The sequence below is a fragment of the Camelina sativa genome, chromosome 17, assembly GCF_030686135.1.
Source record: "Camelina sativa cultivar CO46 ecotype springtype chromosome 17, ASM3068613v1".
NCBI classification, from domain to species: domain Eukaryota; kingdom Viridiplantae; phylum Streptophyta; class Magnoliopsida; order Brassicales; family Brassicaceae; genus Camelina; species Camelina sativa.
This window is the reverse complement of record NC_141896.1, coordinates 7,223,845-7,245,869: the sequence shown is the minus strand read 5'-3', so window position 1 is coordinate 7,245,869 and position 22,025 is coordinate 7,223,845. Positions and strand designations below refer to the sequence as shown.

The 22,025-nt window shown below is 31.0% G+C and overlaps 3 protein-coding genes and 2 long non-coding RNA genes across 5 annotated transcripts; 2 read left to right on the top strand and 3 right to left on the bottom strand.

The window, feature by feature from the left end:
* Positions 1-1,295: 1,295 nt before the first annotated feature.
* LOC109130217 (precursor of CEP13-like) lies at positions 1,296-1,877 on the bottom strand. Its single transcript, XM_019239554.2, has one exon. It carries the CDS (start codon positions 1,787-1,789, stop codon positions 1,505-1,507), a length of 285 nt encoding a protein of 94 aa, XP_019095099.1. The 5' UTR covers positions 1,790-1,877; the 3' UTR covers positions 1,296-1,504.
* Positions 1,878-5,286: 3,409 nt separating this feature from the next.
* LOC147923383 (uncharacterized) lies at positions 5,287-6,094 on the bottom strand. Its single transcript, XR_015587395.1, has 2 exons — positions 5,933-6,094; positions 5,287-5,832 (listed from the first exon to the last, which is right to left on the bottom strand). It is a non-coding gene; the product is annotated as an uncharacterized LOC147923383 (long non-coding RNA).
* Positions 6,095-6,456: 362 nt separating this feature from the next.
* On the top strand, positions 6,457-7,632 carry LOC104756019 (uncharacterized). The gene is made up of 2 exons (XR_015586552.1): positions 6,457-7,034; positions 7,162-7,632. It is a non-coding gene; the product is annotated as an uncharacterized LOC104756019 (long non-coding RNA).
* A 7,364-nt stretch (positions 7,633-14,996) lies between these two features.
* Positions 14,997-17,799, bottom strand: LOC104756018 (F-box/FBD/LRR-repeat protein At1g16930-like). The gene is made up of 5 exons (XM_010478527.3): positions 17,099-17,799; positions 16,025-16,965; positions 15,797-15,937; positions 15,393-15,697; positions 14,997-15,256 (listed from the first exon to the last, which is right to left on the bottom strand). The coding sequence occupies exons 2-4, from the start codon at positions 16,946-16,948 to the stop codon at positions 15,410-15,412; spliced, it is 1,353 nt and encodes a 450-aa protein (XP_010476829.1). The 5' UTR covers positions 16,949-16,965; positions 17,099-17,799; the 3' UTR covers positions 14,997-15,256; positions 15,393-15,409.
* A 2,107-nt stretch (positions 17,800-19,906) lies between these two features.
* LOC104756017 (ras-related protein RABA1b) lies at positions 19,907-21,991 on the top strand. The gene is made up of 2 exons (XM_010478526.3): positions 19,907-20,404; positions 21,394-21,991. Exons 1-2 carry the CDS (start codon positions 20,184-20,186, stop codon positions 21,821-21,823), a joined length of 651 nt encoding a protein of 216 aa, XP_010476828.1. The 5' UTR covers positions 19,907-20,183; the 3' UTR covers positions 21,824-21,991.
* The last annotated feature ends 34 nt before the right edge of the window (positions 21,992-22,025 follow it).

The following is a 22,025-nucleotide window of genomic DNA, read 5'->3' as shown; positions in this document are numbered from 1 at the left end:
TTATTACGTAAACAGACAAATAATTATATATTTAAATGTCAAAGCATCAGCTTTTGCTACAAATGTGCCAAAGTAAACTTTTAAATTATTATTTACTTTCTAAGTTATAGCCGTATAGGCTTATAAATGTAGCTTTTTCTACGAAGAATTTAATTTACATACGCAACTAAATATTTCGTCCTTTTAACTTCATTGTATTAATCTTTGAAGTTATATTCATCGTGTGAACTAATTGTGCATCTTATTAGTCTACTAGAAATTTCGTAAATTATATATGAGTATCCACAAATAATTTTTTCCACCAAATTAAGAAATATAGTACTTAAATTATCCTAAATAATACAATGAGTTATTTTTTTTTCTCAAATTTTCTGAAATGTTAATATCATTTCTGCTTGATTGTTTTTATTTTATTTATAAACAAACGCAAAAAGAGCTTCATGTAGTGTTTTTTAATTTGTTTTTTTTTTAGATTTAGCTTCATGTAGTTGTAGACATATTTTTAATATTCCATAACATACATATTTATTTTAAAAGGAAAAAAAAAACGGACAAAAAGTGTAGAATATTGATTTATTCTCACTCAGTCACGCACAACATAAACACATCTATGGGACACCGTCAAAATACCGAGGGATTTCGATCCTCGTCTCGTCATGCCCAGTCTGAAGCTATTTCATTCTCGGTGCAACAGGACTGGCACATTCATCGAAGCTGTCGTTGCAAAAACGACCAACGACCGCATATCGCTCTTCTCCAACCATTGGTTCTGTCAAGGCGGACTAGACCTCACCAGCCTCGACGTTGGAGGGAAAGATGTGGCTGACGAAAAAATTCGCAGAAGAATGAGGAAATGGGGCGAAATCTCAGAGATGGGGGGTTTAGAACAGTCCTCATTCATCCTCATGACCGGAGATGGGGGTTTTGCAAAGTTATATTAATCTTTGAAGTTATATTCATCGTGTGAACTAATTGTGCATTTTATTAGTCCACTAGAAATTTCATATATTATATATGAGTATCCACAAATGATTTTTTCCATCAAATTAAGAAATATAGTACTTAAATTATCCTAAATAATACAATGAGTTATTTATTTTTTCTCAAATTTTATGAAACGTTAATATAATTTCTTCTTGATTGTTTTGTCTTATTTATAAACAAACGCAAAAAGAGCTTCATGTAGTGTTTTTTAATTTTTTTATTTTTTTAAATTTAGCTTCATGTAGTTGAAGACATATTTTTAATATTCCATAACATAAATATTTATTTTGAAGGGAAAAAAAGACAAAAAGTGTAGAATATTGATTTATTCTCACTCAGTCACGCACAACATAAACACATCTATATACCATATCATATATGAAGCGGACAGACTCAAACATTCTCCATAATCATAATAAGAGGCAGATACGATTATATGATAAATACTATTGATATTTAATATTATGAAAAGAAATTGACTACATATATGAAGTGTAAACTCGAGAATCAATTAATGTGGCTAATGACCCACGCCCGGGCTAGGGGATGATCCAAGTCGACGGTAAATCTCTGGCGGGTTAACTGGTACCATGTGCTGATCGGAATCATCCGGGGGAGCTGTGTGACCCTTGCCGCTTGGACCCGAGGGTGGTACATTGCCCTTGGGTAGGGCACTAAGAAACAAACCCTTGCTTGTATTGTAAGGAACTAGAACCTTTCTAGCTTCAGAAGATTGCAAGACAAAACTAAGAGTCAAAATAATCAGTAAGAAAACAATCGAAATGGAGATCCTTGGACGAGCCATTTCCTGTTATTGCTTTTATTATATAATACTAAATATTAATTAGTTGAAGCGAGAAAAAGTTTTGGGTGTTTTTTTTGTATTTGGTTTTGCTTTTGTGTGAATGAATATACTTGATCATAGAGTGGAATTATATATAGAGAACGGAGATGGGCGAGGTCAATGGTAATTTATTTGAGTTAGGTACATATGAACTAAATTGGTGAGTAGTTCGTAATCGTATATACTAATACAGTGATTGTGATTGTAATTTATATGGATCAATTCATAATTGCATATACTGTATATGGAAATATGTATTATTCACTTTATTTACTTGTAGGTCTGGGCATTCGGATACCCGTTCGGGTATTTCGGATTTTCGGGTTTTCGGGTTTAGAGGTATAGGATCCGTTCGGGTATTTCTAAACTTCGGGTTGGGAGAACACTCTTGTATACTATCATGATCTTTGTCCAATTTTTTTATGTGGATATTGTATCCTTAATATGATAGGCAAGAGAATATGTATGGGTAATCAATGAATGAATGGAAAGAGACAACTCAAATTACTAAATAATATGGTATCATAACTCCCGTTCCACACATTGTCCAACCTTCAATGTGGAATTTATAATAGTGGTTTTTAAAAATATTTGTAACAGCATTGTGCCCTTATAACTCCAAGAACACTAGACAAAGACTCACGTTAAATGCTTGTCATCACTATCTCATTAGTAAATATTCGTGCAAAAGATAAATAACATCGTCTCATATTAGAATCCAGCATATTATTTAGCATTAATATAAAATTAGCAGAATTAAATTTCATACACGAAACATCATTAAGAAAAAAGAACAATATTTCTTCTTTTTTACTTTCACCACTACAAAAATATAAAAATACGAAACTAATTTGTTTGTCATTATATTCCGTTAAATATGTATGTCCAATATCTATCTTATTAATTGAGATCTTTAACAAAAAAAGAAAAAAGAAAAAAAGTTCATGATGGAGATGTTCCGTAAGAGACAAGAAAACTTAAGAAAGTGCTATTTTCTTCATAGTGCATAGTCGATGAACACTTATTTTCTATGGCTCATTATCAGTGTGGTTCATTACTATGACTGCTTTTTGTTGTTGGAGTATTGTGTGTTTAACTGTTTATAGGAAAATTTTATCTATGGCGCATACAATTATATATGTATGCTTTAAAATCTTACTTTCATAATTCTTCTTCTCTATTATTGATGGCTTCTAGTGAACACATAAACCCAAAATGTTTTAGATAATTAATGATACATCAGAGAATTTGGTTATATATAGCAGATTGAACATTATCTTCTATATACAAAAGGTACAACTTGTGTTTTCAGATAGCTAATTTTATTTGTGGTCAGACAGTAGCTCACCATAGACTGAAATGAGTATAAATAATTTATAAAAATAAAATATGTAAAATATATATATAAACTTGTGGAGAGATTTTAAATATAATGGGAAGGAAAAAAATAAAGTTTTTATATTTGTTTAATTTGAGTAAAAAAAATGACTTACAAAACTTTTTTTAAAAATAACAGTAAAAAAGTCTTATGGCAAATTATTGGCTGTCAATACTTTTATTTTATTTTTAAATCTTAAAAGTCTTTTGCCAATCAGGACCTTAAATAAGAGTGAAATCAGGGTTTATATATAAGTCTGAACCTGGACCATCAGAAGAACCACTACGCTAAAAAAAGGATGAGATAGCGATACTGGAAGTAGAAGAAATCAATTTTAACACTGCAAAATTGATTTTTTTTTTTTAACGGTCAACCATAATTAAATCCATAAAAAGCAGATTACAAACGTGATTACAAGCCTTATTAAAGCCCAAAATAAGGAGAACCCAAATACAAAAATTAACACATATTGGATATGTGTATGATGAAGAGCAAAAGAAGGCCCACCATATTTCTTCTCGTTTCTTTTTGTTGGTTCTCGCTGCCGTCATAGATCTAAATTCAATCTCTGCTTCTTTCCGCCGATGACGATAATAACAACATACATGAGCTTGCAATCAAACGATTAAGAGCCAACCTTCTACAAGTAAAACCGTTGCAATTAAATTAGATTCATCAGAAGACAACTCAAACTAACTCCTAGTGGAAGCTCCGTCTAAGACCTAAAGGAGAGGTCTTCAATCCTAAACGTAGAGGACATGACGACGAAGAAATTACTCCATCTATGAAGAAGTATCAAGTTGCTTGTTAATCCAAGCCAAAACATACGGGATTTGAATAAAGTTCTGTAGAAAGAAGGTAGAAACAAAATCCTAACTTAGTCAATAATACAAAACGAGCTAAGAAACTAATAGCGACTAAGTAGGATATCAAGATCCGATCAAAGTCGGAAAACAAAAAACAAAAAGTATATAAAATTCCGGTTAACCGGAAATCGCCACCTCTCTCTCTCAAAGATGAACAATGCGATAAAAGAGAAAGACATTTTCTATTGAGAAATCGATTTTGACATTAAATAGTAGATGATTATATGTCTACGTAGACAAACAAAAAACTTATTAATGTTATAATTTTATTGGTTATATATTTTAACTGATGTGTCTAACTCTTTTTCTGAGGTGTTAACATCTCTGTTTTAGAAATCGCTAAGCGCTAGTCGGGCGGATGAGGTGGGCCTAGCGCCTAGCGATAAAATCGGAGATTACGATGATTAATTGGGGACTAGTTTTAGGGTTATTCTATTAAATTAATAATAAAATAAGATATATAATACTAAATGTATGTATAATATATGTATAATTCTGTTTATGTGAAAAAGAAAAATATCAAATAAAATATAAACTATAGTATTATCTTTAAAATGATGGTAAACACATAAAAACATAATTTTTTAAAAATAAAATATGATTTCAGTTAATAGTTTGTACATTAGTTATTGTAAAACATCATAAATTCGTAATTTCAATGTCTAAATAACAAAATATATATATATATATATATATATATTTGATTTATATTTGGCTTCAAAAATAATTGGTATATACAAAATTAAGCGGGCTGGAAGTAATCAGATTGAATAGTATAATCGGATAATCGATGCTAGGCGGGAATTAGTCATTAATCAAGGCGGAGAGGATGGGTCTAGCGATTTTGCGGGGCGTAATCGATGCTAGGCGGGGATTTTTAAACAGGGATTAACACTGAAGAGAAACCCATCTTATTTTAACTTTAACTTTTCCTGTAACAGTTAAAAAAAAAAAAAAAAAAAAAAAAAAAAAAAAAAAAAAAAAACCATATGCATTGCAGCATTGGTTTATATAAAATTGCATGAAACAATCACGTGAAAGCTATAATTCGCCAATCTAACAACACCACGCACTCGAGTACCCGACTCTTGGGAGTCATTATGCCAACAATCCCAATATATCACCCCTACGACTACGACCTTACCCATGCATCGGCCAAAATCCTCCAGACAATGAATGGTTCCATATAACTAAATTTAATAGAAACAGTCAAATTGATTTATTATTTTATTTATTTATTACTGAAAAAGAAAATACATGATCTCTAGAAAACATAAGTTAGATAGAACTAATACGATAAAGAATATAAATATAATTAAATAAAAATACTGATGAAATGAACTTGCAAAAATCCGCTCCATCAACTAAGCGAGACACTGTCCATTATTCTAGGGCCGTCCCTGCGAGAACGAGTCGCTGAAAATTAAATCTACTGTTAAATTCATCCCACCAAAATCCAACAATATCTCCTGTGTTGTAACTATGTCGCTGGAGAACCATACTCCACCCATGAAATAGATAATTTCCATTGTCATGTTTTTGTAAGGTAAGAGTTGATACAATATTAGTATCAACATCGAGAAAATTAAAATATCCTGTGAAAATATCATTAGTCAAGAAGGATAATACTTGGGTTGTTACAAACTCTTGGGGAAACGTTATTGTATCACTCAATTCTATGTCTGATGGTGTCAACATTATCAGGATGTTGAATTGGCTTTCTACATCAAACGGCTTATATGGATGTTGATCATCATTATCTGCCATGAGTTCGAACGCAAAATTATATGAATATATCGATTTTTTAATGTTCTTTACACTGTAGAAATTTATGTAAGAGTTGTGTTAACAAAATTTTACATGTTGAGGATTATATATAATGACAATAAGTTGTATCGAGTGGGTAATTGTAATTTTAGATCTTGTGACTATAAAAATATATGATTTTCACTAATTGAATATCAAATGATTATTTTTTAGTTGAACTTTCTATCTCTTGACCAAAATAACAATTTCATATATTTTTTATTTAGTATGACAGATATATATATATATATATTATTGTAGTTAATTAAATTATAACACTTGTTAAAGTGTACACAAATTTTATCTTACAATAATAATAAAGTAAACCTAAAAATATCTCTTTGTTGCAGATTTTTTTTATTACATTAGATAATAATAAATTAAATCTAAAAGTATTAATTTGGTTACTTCTTTTGAAAGTATATCACTTTTTTGTTTCTTTTTATATTCTTTTGTTTGACAAAAAAAAAGATATGATTCTCTTACTTTAATTGAATATAAAAGAATTCTCTTTTAGTTGAATTTTCTATCTCTTGACCCAAATAACACTGATTTTATATAATTTTCATTTAGTATGAGAGATATATATATTTTCAGTAGTTAATTAAATTATATCACTTGTTAAAGTAAACAAAAATTTATCTTACAATAATAATAAAGTAAACCTAAAAGTATTAATAAGTTTTTTTTTTAAGTATGTTTTTTTAATAAAAAAATCTCTTTGTTTCAGTTTTTTCTTACATTAGATAATAATAAAGTAAATCTAAAAGTATTAATTTGGTTACTTCCTTTGAAAGTAATATTTACCTAGTGATAACTAATTATTATTATTATTACACCTAGAGGAGAAATCATCTATATATTATCGTGAAGCATATCTAAATATCAATCAAAGATAAACTCTCATACTTTTGATATTCGGATCGTTTCTGATTTCTGTTCCTCGAAAAAGTATGGCAGAAGAATATATATTTTTCAAAGTTGTGATGTTAGGCGATTCCAACGTTGGAAAATCAACCCTTTTGTCGCGGTTCACGACGGATGAGTTCGAAACTGAATCAAAGTCTACAATTGGTATTGAGTGGCTGACACGATATGGTAACATTGACAACAAGAACATCAAGGTCCAATTTTGGGACACCAATGGTCGAGAACGGTTTGGCTCGCAAACGCAAAACTCTTTTATGTTTTACAATTAAAAAGCAATCCACAATAAATATATTGCTTCACTGGTATATACATAAGTTTAGGACTTGTTTATTTAATTTAATGCATTCATACAGGCCGTTGGCAAAACATTACTACAACGATGCCACAGTGGCTTTAATAGTGTACGACATTACGAATCACACATCATACAAGAATGTGGAAGGATGGTTGAAAGAGCTCCGTGAGCAGACGACTGATCCCAATATCCTTACCGTCATCGTAGGCAATAAGTCTGATCGTGGTCACCTCCGAGCTGTCTCAGAAGAGGAAGTTATGTCTTTTGCGGTGAAAGAAAATGTCTGTTACGGAGAGATATCCACTCTTAATGAAAATCAAGTTCGAGAAATTTTTATGAATTCCATCATTGAAGCTGTGAGACGAAAAGGTCACTACGGTATAATTAGCCTCAATAATTGCATCAAAGTTAACCGAAGTGGCTGATTCCATTAAGTTCATAAAAACAATACTTATTCCTTATCAAATTGATTGATGTTTGAGGAAAAAAAATATTTATCAAATTATTCAATAAACTCTTAAATTCTTAATCGAGTAATCTTCAAGAAACGAAAAAATATAATGTGCAAGATTATGTTTTCCAAATCAGTTGTCGTGAATATATATATATTTGTTGTTCTACCCTTAAAGTTATATTTATTTACAAAGTTAATCCTTAAGATATTGCACAAAAAACAAAATCAATTAACTTTCTATAACAATTTTTATATTAAGAAATTTATTACAATATCATATTCTCAAATTTTTTAATATTTGATAATAAATATAATCTATAATGATTTATTATTATGTTGATAAAAAATGTAAATTATTTTTTTCACAAGTTAAATCTAATAAATTGAAGTATTTATAACCATCCCCTTTATAATAAAACGGAAGTACCCGACATTGTTTTGTAGACTATATAATTTTAATAAGTTGGTTACAAATAGGTTATACATTAATTGATGATTAATTGGTTACAAATAGGTTATACAGATAATCTTAAAGAGAATATTCTAAAGAATCATATCATCTAACTTACCATATTAATTTCCTTTATTAAATTATTCATCATATAAAATCTTTTGATATCTAACTTAACATATTAGTTTGTTAATTGTCATTATACTTCACCTCTCATTTTTATATACGATTCTATTTTGTGAAACAAATAAATTATCATATTATTTATTATAATTAAACAATAATTTTATTTCCGGATATCACATAAGCTGAATTTTTAAAAACAAATATAAATTGTTTAATCTATAAAATATTCAAGTTTTAATAATATTATTCTTTAAAAATAATATCTATTGAATTAAAATTTTTACTGAGTAACGGGTCAAAATTTGACTATTTAAATTCAATTTTATATTTTTGTTGAATTTTATAATTTTAAATAATATAATAAACTATAAATAATTTATTTTGAAATATTTTTCATATATTGAAACTTGATATAAAAGTTAGAAACTATAAACACTCTAAATTGATTTGTTATAGCAATGTCAATAATATTTCACTATAATATGAAATACTTTCAAGAAACCAAATATATTAAAACAAAAAATATAACAATATATTAAACTATTCTTAAAATATTAACTCGCTTTTTAAAAAACACATTTACAAAATTATGTCTTATAATGACATTCAAGTCATGATGTAGAATATACATTGTTGAAATAACTTCACATATATAACCTAATACAACATATACAAATTTAATTTTAAAATATAAAATAAAATTTAATCAGTGTTATAGCACGGGTACTTATCTAAAATCATTAACAATATAAAACTTACAAAATAAATGTTTTTTTTCAAGCCATCATATTTAGCATATGATTTTATTGCATAATGTTTTATCAAAAAAACATTTAAAAACAATCACATAAATTTTAGTTTATATAAAAATTACAATATAAATAAAATGAATTTCAACCCGTGCTCTAGCACGGGTCTTAATCTAGTACTATATTAAATGAGAAGTACAAATATGAAACTAACCTTAAAATATGTAAAAATTTACATTCAAATGCCATTAGAAATATTTAATAAAGATTAATTACTTAATTTAATAAAGATAATAATACTTTGACCAAATATAAACAATATATCAGAATTTATGAATAAAATCTTTTAAATAATTATTAATTTTAAAAAAAAAATATTTTCTTTTTCTAATTAATTATGGACGAAAATTATTATTTATTTTAAAAAAATATATAACCAATCAGAATTTAAAACTAATATTTTATATCCAAGTAGATGATATAATTATTTTTAATAACTAGATTTAGAAAATTTTGTTAAGATTTTAGATTATGGTTCTCCTATCATCTTTCTTTTATTTTATTTACAAATTTATTTATCATATAATACTTATGATTAATAAATATGTAAAAATATTTCTACATATGTTGTGATTTGAAATTTTAAAATTAAAGATATATTACTCAATCTATGAAGAAAAAACGTGTATTTTAATTTTTCACATTTGGCGTATTGGTAAAACTAAATTTATGTGGCTGATAAATTCATAAATTTTATTTACTCACAATTACAATATTATAATTACTACTACAAAATATTTCATAAAATAATGATGCAAATATAAAACTGTATTATACATCAAAAAAATTAAAAACTATAATATTCTAAAACAATTAGTATTCAAAAAGAGATATATATTTATATATTTACCGAACAATTACAATATTAAAAATAAATATTATCTCAAACAAAATAAAAGTTTTAAATAAATATAACAATAAGTTTATTATTATCCCATTATTATTTTTAGAAAAGATATTGACCCTTGCTATATTAATAAAGTAAATCTAGAAGTATTAATTTGGTTACTTCTTTTTGAACGTATATCACTTTTTGTTGATATCAAAAAAAAAAAAATGTATAACCTACGTAAGAAAAAAAAAATATTTTAAATGGTTAAAGAAGGTAGAAACTTTGTAAAGGTGAAATCGTAGAGGTAGTAAAAATAATATGTTTGTAATAATATTTAGGAGGCGGTACGTAGTATACATTTTAGTATTAGAAGATGAATAAAAACCCTCTTGTTATTATATGGTTAGAGTTTAGATTTTACATATTAATTTTTTACTATACTAATTGCGTTTACGTCTTGCTGTGATTACAACTTTTTTGTATCAAAACTTTAATAATTATCAATTGTCTATTTTTCCTGTAACAGTAAAAAGAAAAACCATATGCATTGCAGCATTGGTTTATATAAAATTGATGAAACAATCACGTGAAAGCTATAATTCGCCAATCTAAGGGCATTCCCATTGCATATACTAGGGGGAGGATGTGAAGAATAAAAAAGGAAAAAAATAAGAAAAAGATGGAGAGATATAGAACCAGTGTCTCTGCCAAGACTTATTGAGACACTGAGTCTACAACTGTCAAAAATTGATTGGTTAATTAAATAATAATAAAATAAATAATTAAATTAAAATAAAAATATTATTATTTAATTCTTTTGACACTCAAATAATGGTATGACCAATGTAATTGCTCTAACAACACCACGCACTCGAGTACTCGACTCTTGGGAGTCATTATGCCATTGCCAACAATCCCGATATATCACCCCTACGACTACGACCTTACCCATAACCCATGCATCGGCCAAATCCTCCAGACAATGATGATCTTTAGAAAATGATGAATAGTTCCATATAACTATATTTAATAGAAACAGTCAAATTTATTTATTATTTATATTTATTTTTTACTGAAAAAGAAAACAGATGATTTTTAGAAAACATAGGTTAGAGAGAACTAATATGATATGGAATAGATATATAATTAAATAAGAATATTGATGAAATGAACTTGTGAAAATCCGCTCCATCAACTAACCGAGACAATATATAGTGTAATTACTGGAGAACCATACTCCACCCATGATATAGATAATTTCCATTGTTATGTTTTTTGTAAGGTAAATCTTACCAAAATTCTAAGGCTGGCCCTGCGTAAAAACATAGTTCGAAATTAAATCTACTGCCGGAAGTATCGATCCCACCAAAATCCAACAATATCTCCTGTCCTGTAATGACTTCGCTGGAGAACCATACGCCACCCATTAAATAGGTAATTTCCATTTTTATGTTTTACTAAGGTCAGAGTTGATACAATATTAGTACCAACATCGAGAAAATCAAATAATCCTGTGAAAGATCCTTAGTCAAGATGGATAATACCTCGGTTGTTACCGGCTCTGCGGGAAACGTTATTGTATTACTCGAACCTATGTCTGATGGTGTCATCGTTATCATGATGTTCCATGGGCTGTCAAAATCAAACGGCTTATATGGATGTGGATCATTAGCTGCCATGAGTTCGAACGCAAAATTATATGAATATATCGATTTTTTAATGTTCTTTACACTGTAGGAATTTATGTAAGAGTTGTATTAACAAAAATTTTACATGTTGAGGATATATATAAGAGAATTTGTTAAAAATACCCTTTTGATATATCCCTTTTCAAAAATACCCTATTTTTTTTACCATTTTTATTTTTGCCCTCCATTAATTTTTAATGACCATTTTATCCTTAAATGAAAAATATTTTAATCAATAAATAGAAAAACAAAATTTTCCCGCCAAAAATTTTTCGAAAAAAATTTTCCGCCAGAAATATTTTTGTCAAAAAAAATTTGATAAAAATTTTCAACAAAAAAAAATTCCCGCCAAAAAAAATTTACAAGGTTTTTAAAAGGTTTTATAAGGTTTCTACCTTATAAAAGCCCTATAAACACCTTGTAAAGGCTTTTAAAGATTTTTTAATGAGTTTTAAAAAGTTTTTTAAACACCTTGTAAACGCTTTTACAAGTTTTTTAAAAGGTTTTTAAAAGGGGTTTTAAAGGTTTTTAAAAGGTTTTCAAATGGTTTTTAAAAGGTTTTTAAACAACTTGTAAACTCTTTTACAATGTTTTTAAAAACCTTGTAAACGTTTTTATGAGGTTTTACAGTAGAACCTCTATAAATTAATACTCTTTAAATTAATACTCGCTATAAATTAATAAATTTTTCCGGTCCCGAGTTGGGCCGGTGTAAAAAATGACACATTTCGATAAATTAATAAGATAATAATTTTTTTGGAAATCCTATGTAAAAATATGGTCCCATCAATATCATAAATTAATAATCAAATAATATATATATATATATATATATCTAAGAAAATCTAGTGAAATATGACTCTATTGTTGTTTGTATATTCTTGAATTTGCATTTTTATCGGAACTCATCTCTAATCATTTTCATGGTCGCCTTTTCAAATCGCATCAAAAAATTATGGAGAATCTTAAATGCGATAATTAATTCTTTACATGTAATTGGTTCTAAAATTATCGTAATATCTTCTTTGAATTAATATTTACCATGAATTATACTAGCAGCAATTTCATTTCAACTCTAAACTTTTAACATTTATCATTTTTACCGAAATTCTAAACTACCAATTATGATAGCCAAGATTATAAATTAAGAAATTCTTTAAAAATATGAATGATAATAAAAGTATTTTATTATAATATAAAATTTTTAAAATTATAAAAATTAAAAATCTCTTCATAAAATAATAAAAGTTCAGAATCAAGAGACAAGATTCATATGGCTGAGAGAGAACAGTTTGGAACTTCCCGAAAAAGTTAAAAAGAGATCAACGCAACGTCTCCAAAAATATATATATATATATATAGATATGGTATCATAACCCCCGTTCCACACATTCTCCAACCCTTATTGTGGAATTTCTAATAGTGATTTTTTAAAATATCTGAAACAGCATTGTGCCCTTATAACTCCAAGAACCAGTGTTCTAAAACGCGGGCGCTTTGCCCGTATATGCGCCGCCTATTCTCTATTCGGTCTCGTAACGTATCGAATACATCATATACGGTTTGTTATGCGTTTTGTTATAAAGCGGGCGCCTGGGTACCGCATAGTCCGCGTATACAACACCGCCGAGACGTTGTCTGTACGTTTTCTCAAGTAGACAAAAACCTAGTTTCTCAATACTTAATGAAAAACCCTAAATACAATCCCAACTAATATTGATATCTCTCTGGCTATACCTCGTTTTCATAGCTCATTAAATTGTATTGCTCTTCTCTGTTATTCGGTGTTCCTCTTTGGTTTACCTCTCTACTCCGATTGACCTTCTTCTTAACGTAAGCTGCTTCATGGTCACTTTCGTGTATCGCAATCTTTGTGGTACAGTTCTTTCTTTATTATTTAATATTATGCTATTCTAGTAATAGTTTGTTGATGCCTCTGATACCTTTGGTTTATTGTTCGTGGCTATTCCTCATGAAGTGATTATATACATCGATTGTTACGTTGGAGTAACAATCATGTTCTGTTGTCATGATTTGATTATTTAATTATTTTTGTTTATATTTTTTGTATTGTTTTTCAGTAAAAATTAGAGGAGATTATCATCAAAATTTAGCTGCTATGAACTATGACTGAATTTGCATAAATAACTGCTTTAAAAATATAACTGTTTTATAATTTATATGTTACATATAATTATTTAGTATATATAAATATCCGTCTAGGCTCCGCCTAAACACCCGCATATACAACTAGGCGCTATGCGTTCGTCTATCGTCTAGAGAGCGCCTAGCGCGTTTTAGAACACTGCCAAGAACACTAGACAAAAACTCATGTTACATGCTTGTCATCACTATCTCATTAGTAAATATTTGTGCAAAAGATAAATAACATCGTCTCATATTAGGATCCAGCATATTATTTAGCATTAATATAAAATTAACAGAATTAAATTTTATACACGAAACATCATTAAAAAAAAAAAGAATATTTCTTCTTTTTTACTTTCACCACTACAAAAATATAAAAATACGAAACTAATTTGTTTGTCATTATATTCCGTTAAATATATATATATGTCCAATATATATCTTATTAATTGAGATCTTTAACAAAAAAGAAAAAAGAAAAAAGTTCATGATGGAGATGTTCCGTAAGAGACAATAAAACTTAAGAAATTGCTATTTTCTTCAGTGCATAGTCGATGAACACTTATTTTCTATGGCTCATTATCAGTGTGGTTCATTACTATGACTGCTTTTTGTTGTTGGAGTATTCTGTATTTAACTGTTTATAGCAAAATCTATGTATGCTTTTAAATCTTACGTTTCATACTTCTTCTCTGTTATTGATGATGGCTTCTAGTTAAAACATAAAACCAAAATGTTTTAGATTAATTAATGATACATTAGAGAATTTGGTTGTATATAGCAGATAATGAACATTATCTTCTATATACATAAAGTACAACTTGTGTTTTCAGATAGCCAATTTTATTTTTGGTCAGACAGTAGCTCAACAGAGACTGAGATGAGACTTTAACTCCATACATTTGGTCCACAAATTGGGCAGCCTAAGATCAGCATCTCCACTGCCAGATTATCAACAAACTTGATTGGTTGTAGATCCATGATCTTTAGACAAGGCAAAGAAACTGAGACCGGCTATTTAGGCAAGCTTACGCCATAGAGTTTCAAAGGATACTAATCTCTCAAATGATGTGTAAATGGTTGAAGGTATCGTAACTCTGTTGAAAGTTCTGCTTAATGCGTTTATTGATAGCTGGTTCAAAGTATTGTACCCATTTCTAACAAAACTTAGCTTAACTCTGTAAGCACAAGTTACTGTTCAAACCTATAAACCAATTGAGAAAATTGACCTTAATTCATCATAATCTTTGAAGCCATTGATCACCAAATCCAATCCAGGCACAGATTGCCAAAAATTTCCTCATCTACGATATAAAAGGCTAGTGTCTTGACCACACCCTCCCATGGAAGATTGAAAAGTACTCACAAAGCAAAGATTCTGGTAATTGGTTAATCATATCTCATTCTCTGACTATATTAGTCACCAAAATGTTTCACTTGATTTTCTTATTCTTACAACTCCAAACACCAACGGAGTGTTATAGTTAGGTACTAAGTAGAAACAGGGTCTGTAAATAGAGAGTTCACTTGCAATCAAAAAAATAAAAAAAAAATAAATAAAAGAAAAGAAAGAAGGGAGTTCACTTAATCGCCTGAGCCTTTTTCTGCCTTGAAAGAAAATTACATTAAGACTCCTAAGCAGCTCCTGCAACGATTTCCCATTATATAGAACATAAATTGGTCTGAAAAAGCTCAACAAATTTTCGGCAATTACTGGTTAACTAAAGGACGCAAACAACTCTTGATTTATCTGTAGATCATTGGATACAGAAGTGGATTACCTTGTATGCTGGCTCAGTTAATCCATGACGACTTCACACTTGGTAGAACTCCTTGGAACCGATTTGATTTTGTTGATGATGTTACAGAAACTCGCACTTACTGTCAGTTTCTTGAGAGCTGCACCATTCTCTAAAAAATACTTTGCTAATTTCATCTTACTTGATGTCCCTGTTAGTGGTCTCCCTTTCTTTTGCGTGCTTACAGAGAATGGAGTCTTCAGGTGAGCAAACTCAAGAGATGATAGGAAACATTTTGGCACAGATGAAAGATCAATCTGCTCTGTCTCCGGAAGCAAATCAAATTCCTGATGAAATATAACCAAGGGAAGTTTTGAGTTTTTTTTTTTTGTAAATTATAAAACTCAATGTGATTTACATGAGAGCATAGGTAAAATGAGACGCACCAGGATGACAGAGTGTAGATTTGGGCAGCTCTCAAGGAAGGCTGGCAACATTTCCCACGAAGTTTCTTGGAAGTAAGCATGCAAGTGAGACAAGTTGGAGAATTGAGGTAGCTGTTCAATCTCGCAGTAATCATGAATAACCTGTACAGCGAGAAATAAATGAGAACACGGGCTCAATGAGATGACGATAAGGTTAATGTTATTGAATCAACCATGTATATATATTACATTTAGAGTCTCAGCAGAGATGGTCATGTCGCTGACTGTAGCTAACCCGGTGAGGAATTTACCAAGCATAGCTATCTTGGAAGAATCATCTGTATCCAATGGCTCACAATATTCCACATTAAAGAGAACATCAATGTCTACCTTTGCAGATGGACCAATACTGTGTATAACGAAGCTATCAGATCGGTGATCGCTGAGATTCATATACTCAAGTCTTGGAGCATCGATTGCAACAACATGATCTTCACTTTCATAGCGCTCAGAATCAATCTTGAAGCTTTTCAGTGACTTGGAACGCACACACACAACTTCAAGACAATCATTAGGATCACGGACAATGGTTAACTCTTCGAGAACAGGACAGCTCGATATCAGACTCTCCAGAGTCGAATCAGCATCATACTTAACCATATCTAGATACATAACCTTGACAGAAGGTAACAAAACAGACTCGGGACGATTCAAAACGACGCGGTAAAGTCGTAAGTCAACTAAACTCTCACAAGAATAAAGAGATTGAGGCATCTTAACAATCTCATCGTCATCCACCTCACTATGCACATTAAAACGACGAACCCTACGCCTAATCACAGCATCGATCCAAGACTTGAAACGAGAAGCATCGTGCTCATAAACCTCATAGATCAGTTTGAAACTCTTCAGGTACTGCTCATTTTCAGAACCTAGAAACTTATCTACGAACCTCAAGAAAACGTCATCCTCATCTGGGAAGTTATTGGAATCCAAATCCAACGCAGGGACATGTAACCATAGATTTCTCCACCGATTGGATAAAACGCTGGTGCGAACCGATTCCTTCGTGGAGAGATCAGAGAGAATCTGACATAACAAGGAATCAGGTAAATTGCTGATCCTATCAGAAGAGTTCCTCTGCTTCTCTTTGGCAGAGGTTTCATCATCCATGTTTGCCTTTGAAAACTCTGAATCACGGAGAAAGTATAAGATTCAATCATGTAGAAATAACAATTGAACTAAATCAATCACAAATCTGTTAGCTAACATGCCTAAAAAGTCAACTCCAAATCTTCCGGAAAAAAAAATCAAAAATTTTACCTGCAATTAAAGAGGGGGGGGGGGGGGGCAGAGGGGGTTCCGAAGAGATGACGGCGAGAGAGAGGAAGAAATCGGCGTCAATTCGCCGGGGAAATGGCACAGAGATCGTCTCGCTTGCTTTTTGACATTTTTAAGATTGCTTCTGAGTCAGAAGTTCTGTCAATAATAAGTCAACTCAGGACTTTTACGATTCTTTTTTTTTTTCTTTTTCTAATTTAAATTTTATTGATCATTTAAATCTAATTCCAACAAACAACGGCATGAAACTGTTGATTTCTCTCTCTTCTCTCTCTAGATCCTTCAGAGAGAGAAAGCTTTTTGACAGATCTCTTCTGGCGGTGATTAACTTTCATAGTTACATCGGCCGGCTCCTGACTCCGGTATTGGTGGCTTCTTAGCACCCTTGGCTGGCTTTTGACTCTGGCGATTTTGGCTTTCATAGCGAGATCGGCCGGTTTTATTTGTCCGGTTAAATTCCGGCTTCTAACCATCATTCTCTGGTTACTATAGCGGTGCTTGGATGGATTTTCACTGGTGTCGTTGGCTTTCTCAGCAATCTCAGCCAGTTTGGATGGTTTTTTGATCCGGCATGTGAGTTTCTCTCTCTTCTCTCTCTCAAATTTTTCAGAGAAAGAAACTTGTACGGCTTTGCTTCCGGTGTGTGTTGGTCCCTTCGACGATGTCATGTCCGGCTTGATCCCGGTTTGAGTTGGCCTCCTTGGCAACGCTAAGACTGGATTTTGTCTAGATTTCACCATCATGATTTCTCGGTGATTCATCTAGCTTTTGGATCCGGTTTATTCCGGTTAAGGTAAATTCTTATGGCAATGAATTCTAAGATGCTCGATTTTAAAGAAAAAACGTATCTATGGGTATGCTTTGCTGGAAGGTATCGAGTTTCGACTTCAACTTCTAGTCGGAAGAAATCTCAAGATCACAAAAGGCTTGGAAGTTCAATAAGTGCATCAAAATCTGTTATTCATAAAAAATCTGATTTTATGGTATTTTGGAGAAGATTCAAGTAAAGCAGAACTGAATTGTATCCTCAGTAGGAATCAGAGGAGATTCAGGTTCTGTTTTTGAAAATCATTAAGTTCTTCATTTTTATCATACCATTGTCTGTGTCTCTCTTTGTCCGGCGAATGATTCTTCCGGCGTAGACATGACAGCGATGACAAGTTGCACAGGTGTCGATGGAGTCGTGCGGCAAGTTTCCACCAAGCTCTTCAGTTTTCTTTGCTTAAGGGTTTCTTTATTGGGTTTGTGGGCTTTTCTTTTATTTGTTGGGTTGTTCTGTACTTTGGTTTTTTGGCTGTAATATTGGCCTGTTTTAGGCTTAATCAATAAAGAAACTCCAGTGTAAAAAAAAAAAAAACTGTTGATTTCACAAAAGTAACTTAGCTCAGACCATAATTGAATGCAAGGTTTTAACTTTAAGTTCGATAAATTTCCAGTTTTGTATTTAGAGACGCTCAAATCTAGCTTCATGTTAACCATAATCAAAGATTACGTTGATTACTTGTAATTTTGTATAGTTTAAATTTTAAAACATGAGTACCATTATAAATAATACTAATATGTTTCCAACTACGAGCAGTAAACTTGAATTAATAGACCTCCACATTTAAAAATTTATAAAGTTTAAAATATTATAAATAATGAAATTTTTAAAAAATTCAAAATTATTATAAATATTTAATCTATCAAAAGTTTAAGTATCATGAACATTTTACTACTAAATTTTTTTCTAAATGTTTTACATCTCAGTTTTAAAATAATATAAATATTTAAACTCTATTTAAATTAAAAAATTTAAGTATTATTAAATAGTATATATATTTGATTTTTAATATCTTAAAAATATCTTATTTATATCAGGGTGTGTGTGGATGGCTATGTTTGGATGGTTTAGATCTGACCAGTCTTGATATTGGAGACAAATATATTGCCCGACTCAATCTTACACCATTCTTGATTTTTTTTTGACAAATTATCGATAATATCATTAAAATATTTATTCTTAGCGATAATTTCTATATTAAACTGCGCAATTTTTCATAAAATATATTGTCAAATTCTTCTTGTTTGATGTCCATTTTTAACATGTTTTCATATAAACAAATGAGAGTTTGTTTTGTTCTGTCTGCGTACGATATTAAGTTCATGACAATATAACCAAATAAAAGTTTAAATTTATAAGAATAAGAATCTAATAAGGTGCATCAGGATGAGGGATTGTAGATTCGAACAACAACCATGAATGATTAGTGTTACAATCAACCCTATTGAGGAATGTAATGCAAATTGTATACGTTTAATGTTATTACACAATTCACCTTTTAATTACAAAAACTCAAAATGATTTTGTGAAAAGCATATAGGTTTATTCTCTGAATCCAACAATAAAATCATCAGTCAAAAATCCTCCGACCAACAACAAAAAAATTCCTCACTTTGTAATATTATTTATTTCCAAATGAAATTAGTCTTTAAACATCCCATTTCAGTAAGAAAGTAGATATATGGTTCACACGTCAATGTTGTTAAGTTTTTCTCTGTATTGAAAATTAATGGTTAGCTTTAAAACTCTTAACTATTAATTTATTCTAGTAAAAAAATTCGAATTATTAGCTTTTTTTAAAGTCACCAATGGACTCGTTAGTTTATGTATTTTGTGACAGAATAATGATCTAGAGACATTAAAAACAGTTTGAATACACGGTATCGACGGCATTTATGGCACTCAAACCTTGCTAATACAGTGATTACTTATTTAAACCTCTCCCACTCCCACTCCCACTCGCACTCCCACTCCGGCTGACATTAGACTAAGGGTAAAAGTGTAAAAAGCCAAGACAGATGTAATCACAACAATCACCAACGCGCACAGATAGATCAACGGACAAGATATAAGAATACAATCACAGACTGTCACCGCTTGTCGCTTTAACTCTTTTCCAATTTCGTCGCGTTATTTCAAATCTCAGTTTACACCTCACTGCGTCTCTCTCTCTCTCTCTTTAGTTCTCAGATTAATATCGCTGAGGAGAAGCGCGACCACCTGAGACTGAGAGACGGCGGAGAGATGGCAGGGTACAGAGTGGAAGATGACTACGATTACCTCTTCAAAGTTGTTCTTATTGGTGATTCTGGAGTTGGGAAATCGAATCTCCTTTCCAGATTCACCAAAAACGAGTTCAACCTCGAGTCTAAATCCACCATTGGCGTCGAGTTCGCTACTCGTACCTTAAAAGTCGATGGTAAGGTCATCAAAGCTCAAATTTGGGACACTGCTGGTCAGGAGAGGTTCGTTCGTTCTTCTTCTTCTTCTTCTTCTTCACTTCCTTTCTTCGTCTTTGATTTGTTTGTTAATCGACGGTCAAGCTAGATCTTGGTAATTTACTTTTGAGTACATTGCAATGAGGAGATCACTCTTAGCTCCTTTGCTTTACATACTTTTAGGTTCTCGATCTAACAGTGCCTTTTTAATCTAGTTTCCACAGATCTATATCGTTCTGGTTACTTTTACAGTGGGACACTTAGCTTTTGATTCGTTTGTCAGAATTGATCTGAATTCATTATAGTGTATCGAAATTGAGCTCTTTAAGCCAATCTATATGTGCTATCAAATAGTTTTTAGAATGAATGAAAGCTTAAGATGAAGCTGATCTTATCTTCTCTAGGTCTAGGGTGTGTGGTGACTATGCAATGTCTGATTCATTCATTCATTCACTGGCTTATATGCTTGGTTTTAGTTTTTTTTTGTGTGTTCAACAGCCATTTACTAAAGAGTCTCTCCGTTGACTTTGTTCTTCTGAAAACGGTTGACTGCATTTGACCACCATTGAAAGATAGAATATGGAGGTACATAGCTTAATAATAATGTAGATTAAAAGAAAACTCCCTTCTTCTGGAAATCGAAATACATCTTTGATTTGACTCAATAGGACTATGATTGCTTGAATTACATCTTAAATTGGATGGATGATCGAGAACATGTGATTCTTTCTGATTAATGATCACTAAAAATCAGAAACACTTGCATTGACTATTATTAGAATGTACGCAAACAACATTCTCTCTCTTTGCTATTTTACTTCTTTGACCTGCCAATTTGGTTATCACTTTTGGCAAACCTGTTGGATATCAGATTAGTAGTATGCACATTCTTGACAGCTTGATCAGGATAATGAAACATAAAAAGCTTATTAGAGTTTTCTTCCCTGACAGCTTTGCTCTTTTTTATCACTGATTCTCGCAACGATTTTAAGACTTAAGTTTAATTCTTATCACAGGTACCGTGCCATCACTAGTGCATACTACCGTGGAGCTGTGGGTGCACTTCTAGTATATGATGTAACCCGCCGTGCAACATTTGAGAACGTAGACCGGTGGTTAAAGGAGCTCAAGAACCACACAGATCCAAACATTGTAGTGATGCTGGTTGGTAACAAATCCGATCTCCGCCACTTACTAGCTGTTCCTACAGAAGATGGGAAATCCTACGCGGAACAAGAATCGCTCTGCTTCATGGAAACATCTGCTCTTGAAGCTACCAATGTCGAGGACGCATTTGCAGAGGTGTTGACACAGATCTATCGCATCACAAGCAAGAAGCAAGTAGAAGCTGGTGAAGATGGGAACGCCTCAGTCCCAAAAGGTGAGAAAATTGAAGTTAAAAACGATGTCTCTGCTTTGAAGAAACTCGGGTGCTGCTCAAATTAAAGGATTTTTTTTCTTCTTACTGTTGAGAGAGAATTATAACCCCCCATGGTCCATTGTTTGATTATGTCCTTGTTTTGTAATACTATCGACATTTATATGAGTTTTAGACTATACACTACTACATAATAATGTTTATTTAACTTTATATCAAGAATTGTTGGCGAACCAGTTTCAATATGTACATCAGTTATGAGGCAGAAGA

Excerpts from the sequence above, each read along its gene's own strand:
- LOC104756017 (XM_010478526.3), top strand. The coding sequence starts at position 20,184 with ATGGCAGGGTACAGAGTGGAAGATGACTACGATTACCTCTTCAAAGTT. Across the intron at positions 20,405-21,393 it reads GACACTGCTGGTCAGGAGAG|GTACCGTGCCATCACTAGTG; the intron begins GTTCGTTCGTTC and ends TTCTTATCACAG.
- LOC104756018 (XM_010478527.3), bottom strand. The coding sequence starts at position 16,948 with ATGGATGATGAAACCTCTGCCAAAGAGAAGCAGAGGAACTCTTCTGAT. Across the intron at positions 15,938-16,024 it reads TCTCTGCTGAGACTCTAAAT|GTTATTCATGATTACTGCGA; the intron begins GTAATATATATA and ends CTCGCTGTACAG. Across the intron at positions 15,698-15,796 it reads ATCTACACTCTGTCATCCTG|GAATTTGATTTGCTTCCGGA; the intron begins GTGCGTCTCATT and ends ATATTTCATCAG.
- LOC109130217 (XM_019239554.2), bottom strand. The coding sequence starts at position 1,789 with ATGGCTCGTCCAAGGATCTCCATTTCGATTGTTTTCTTACTGATTATT.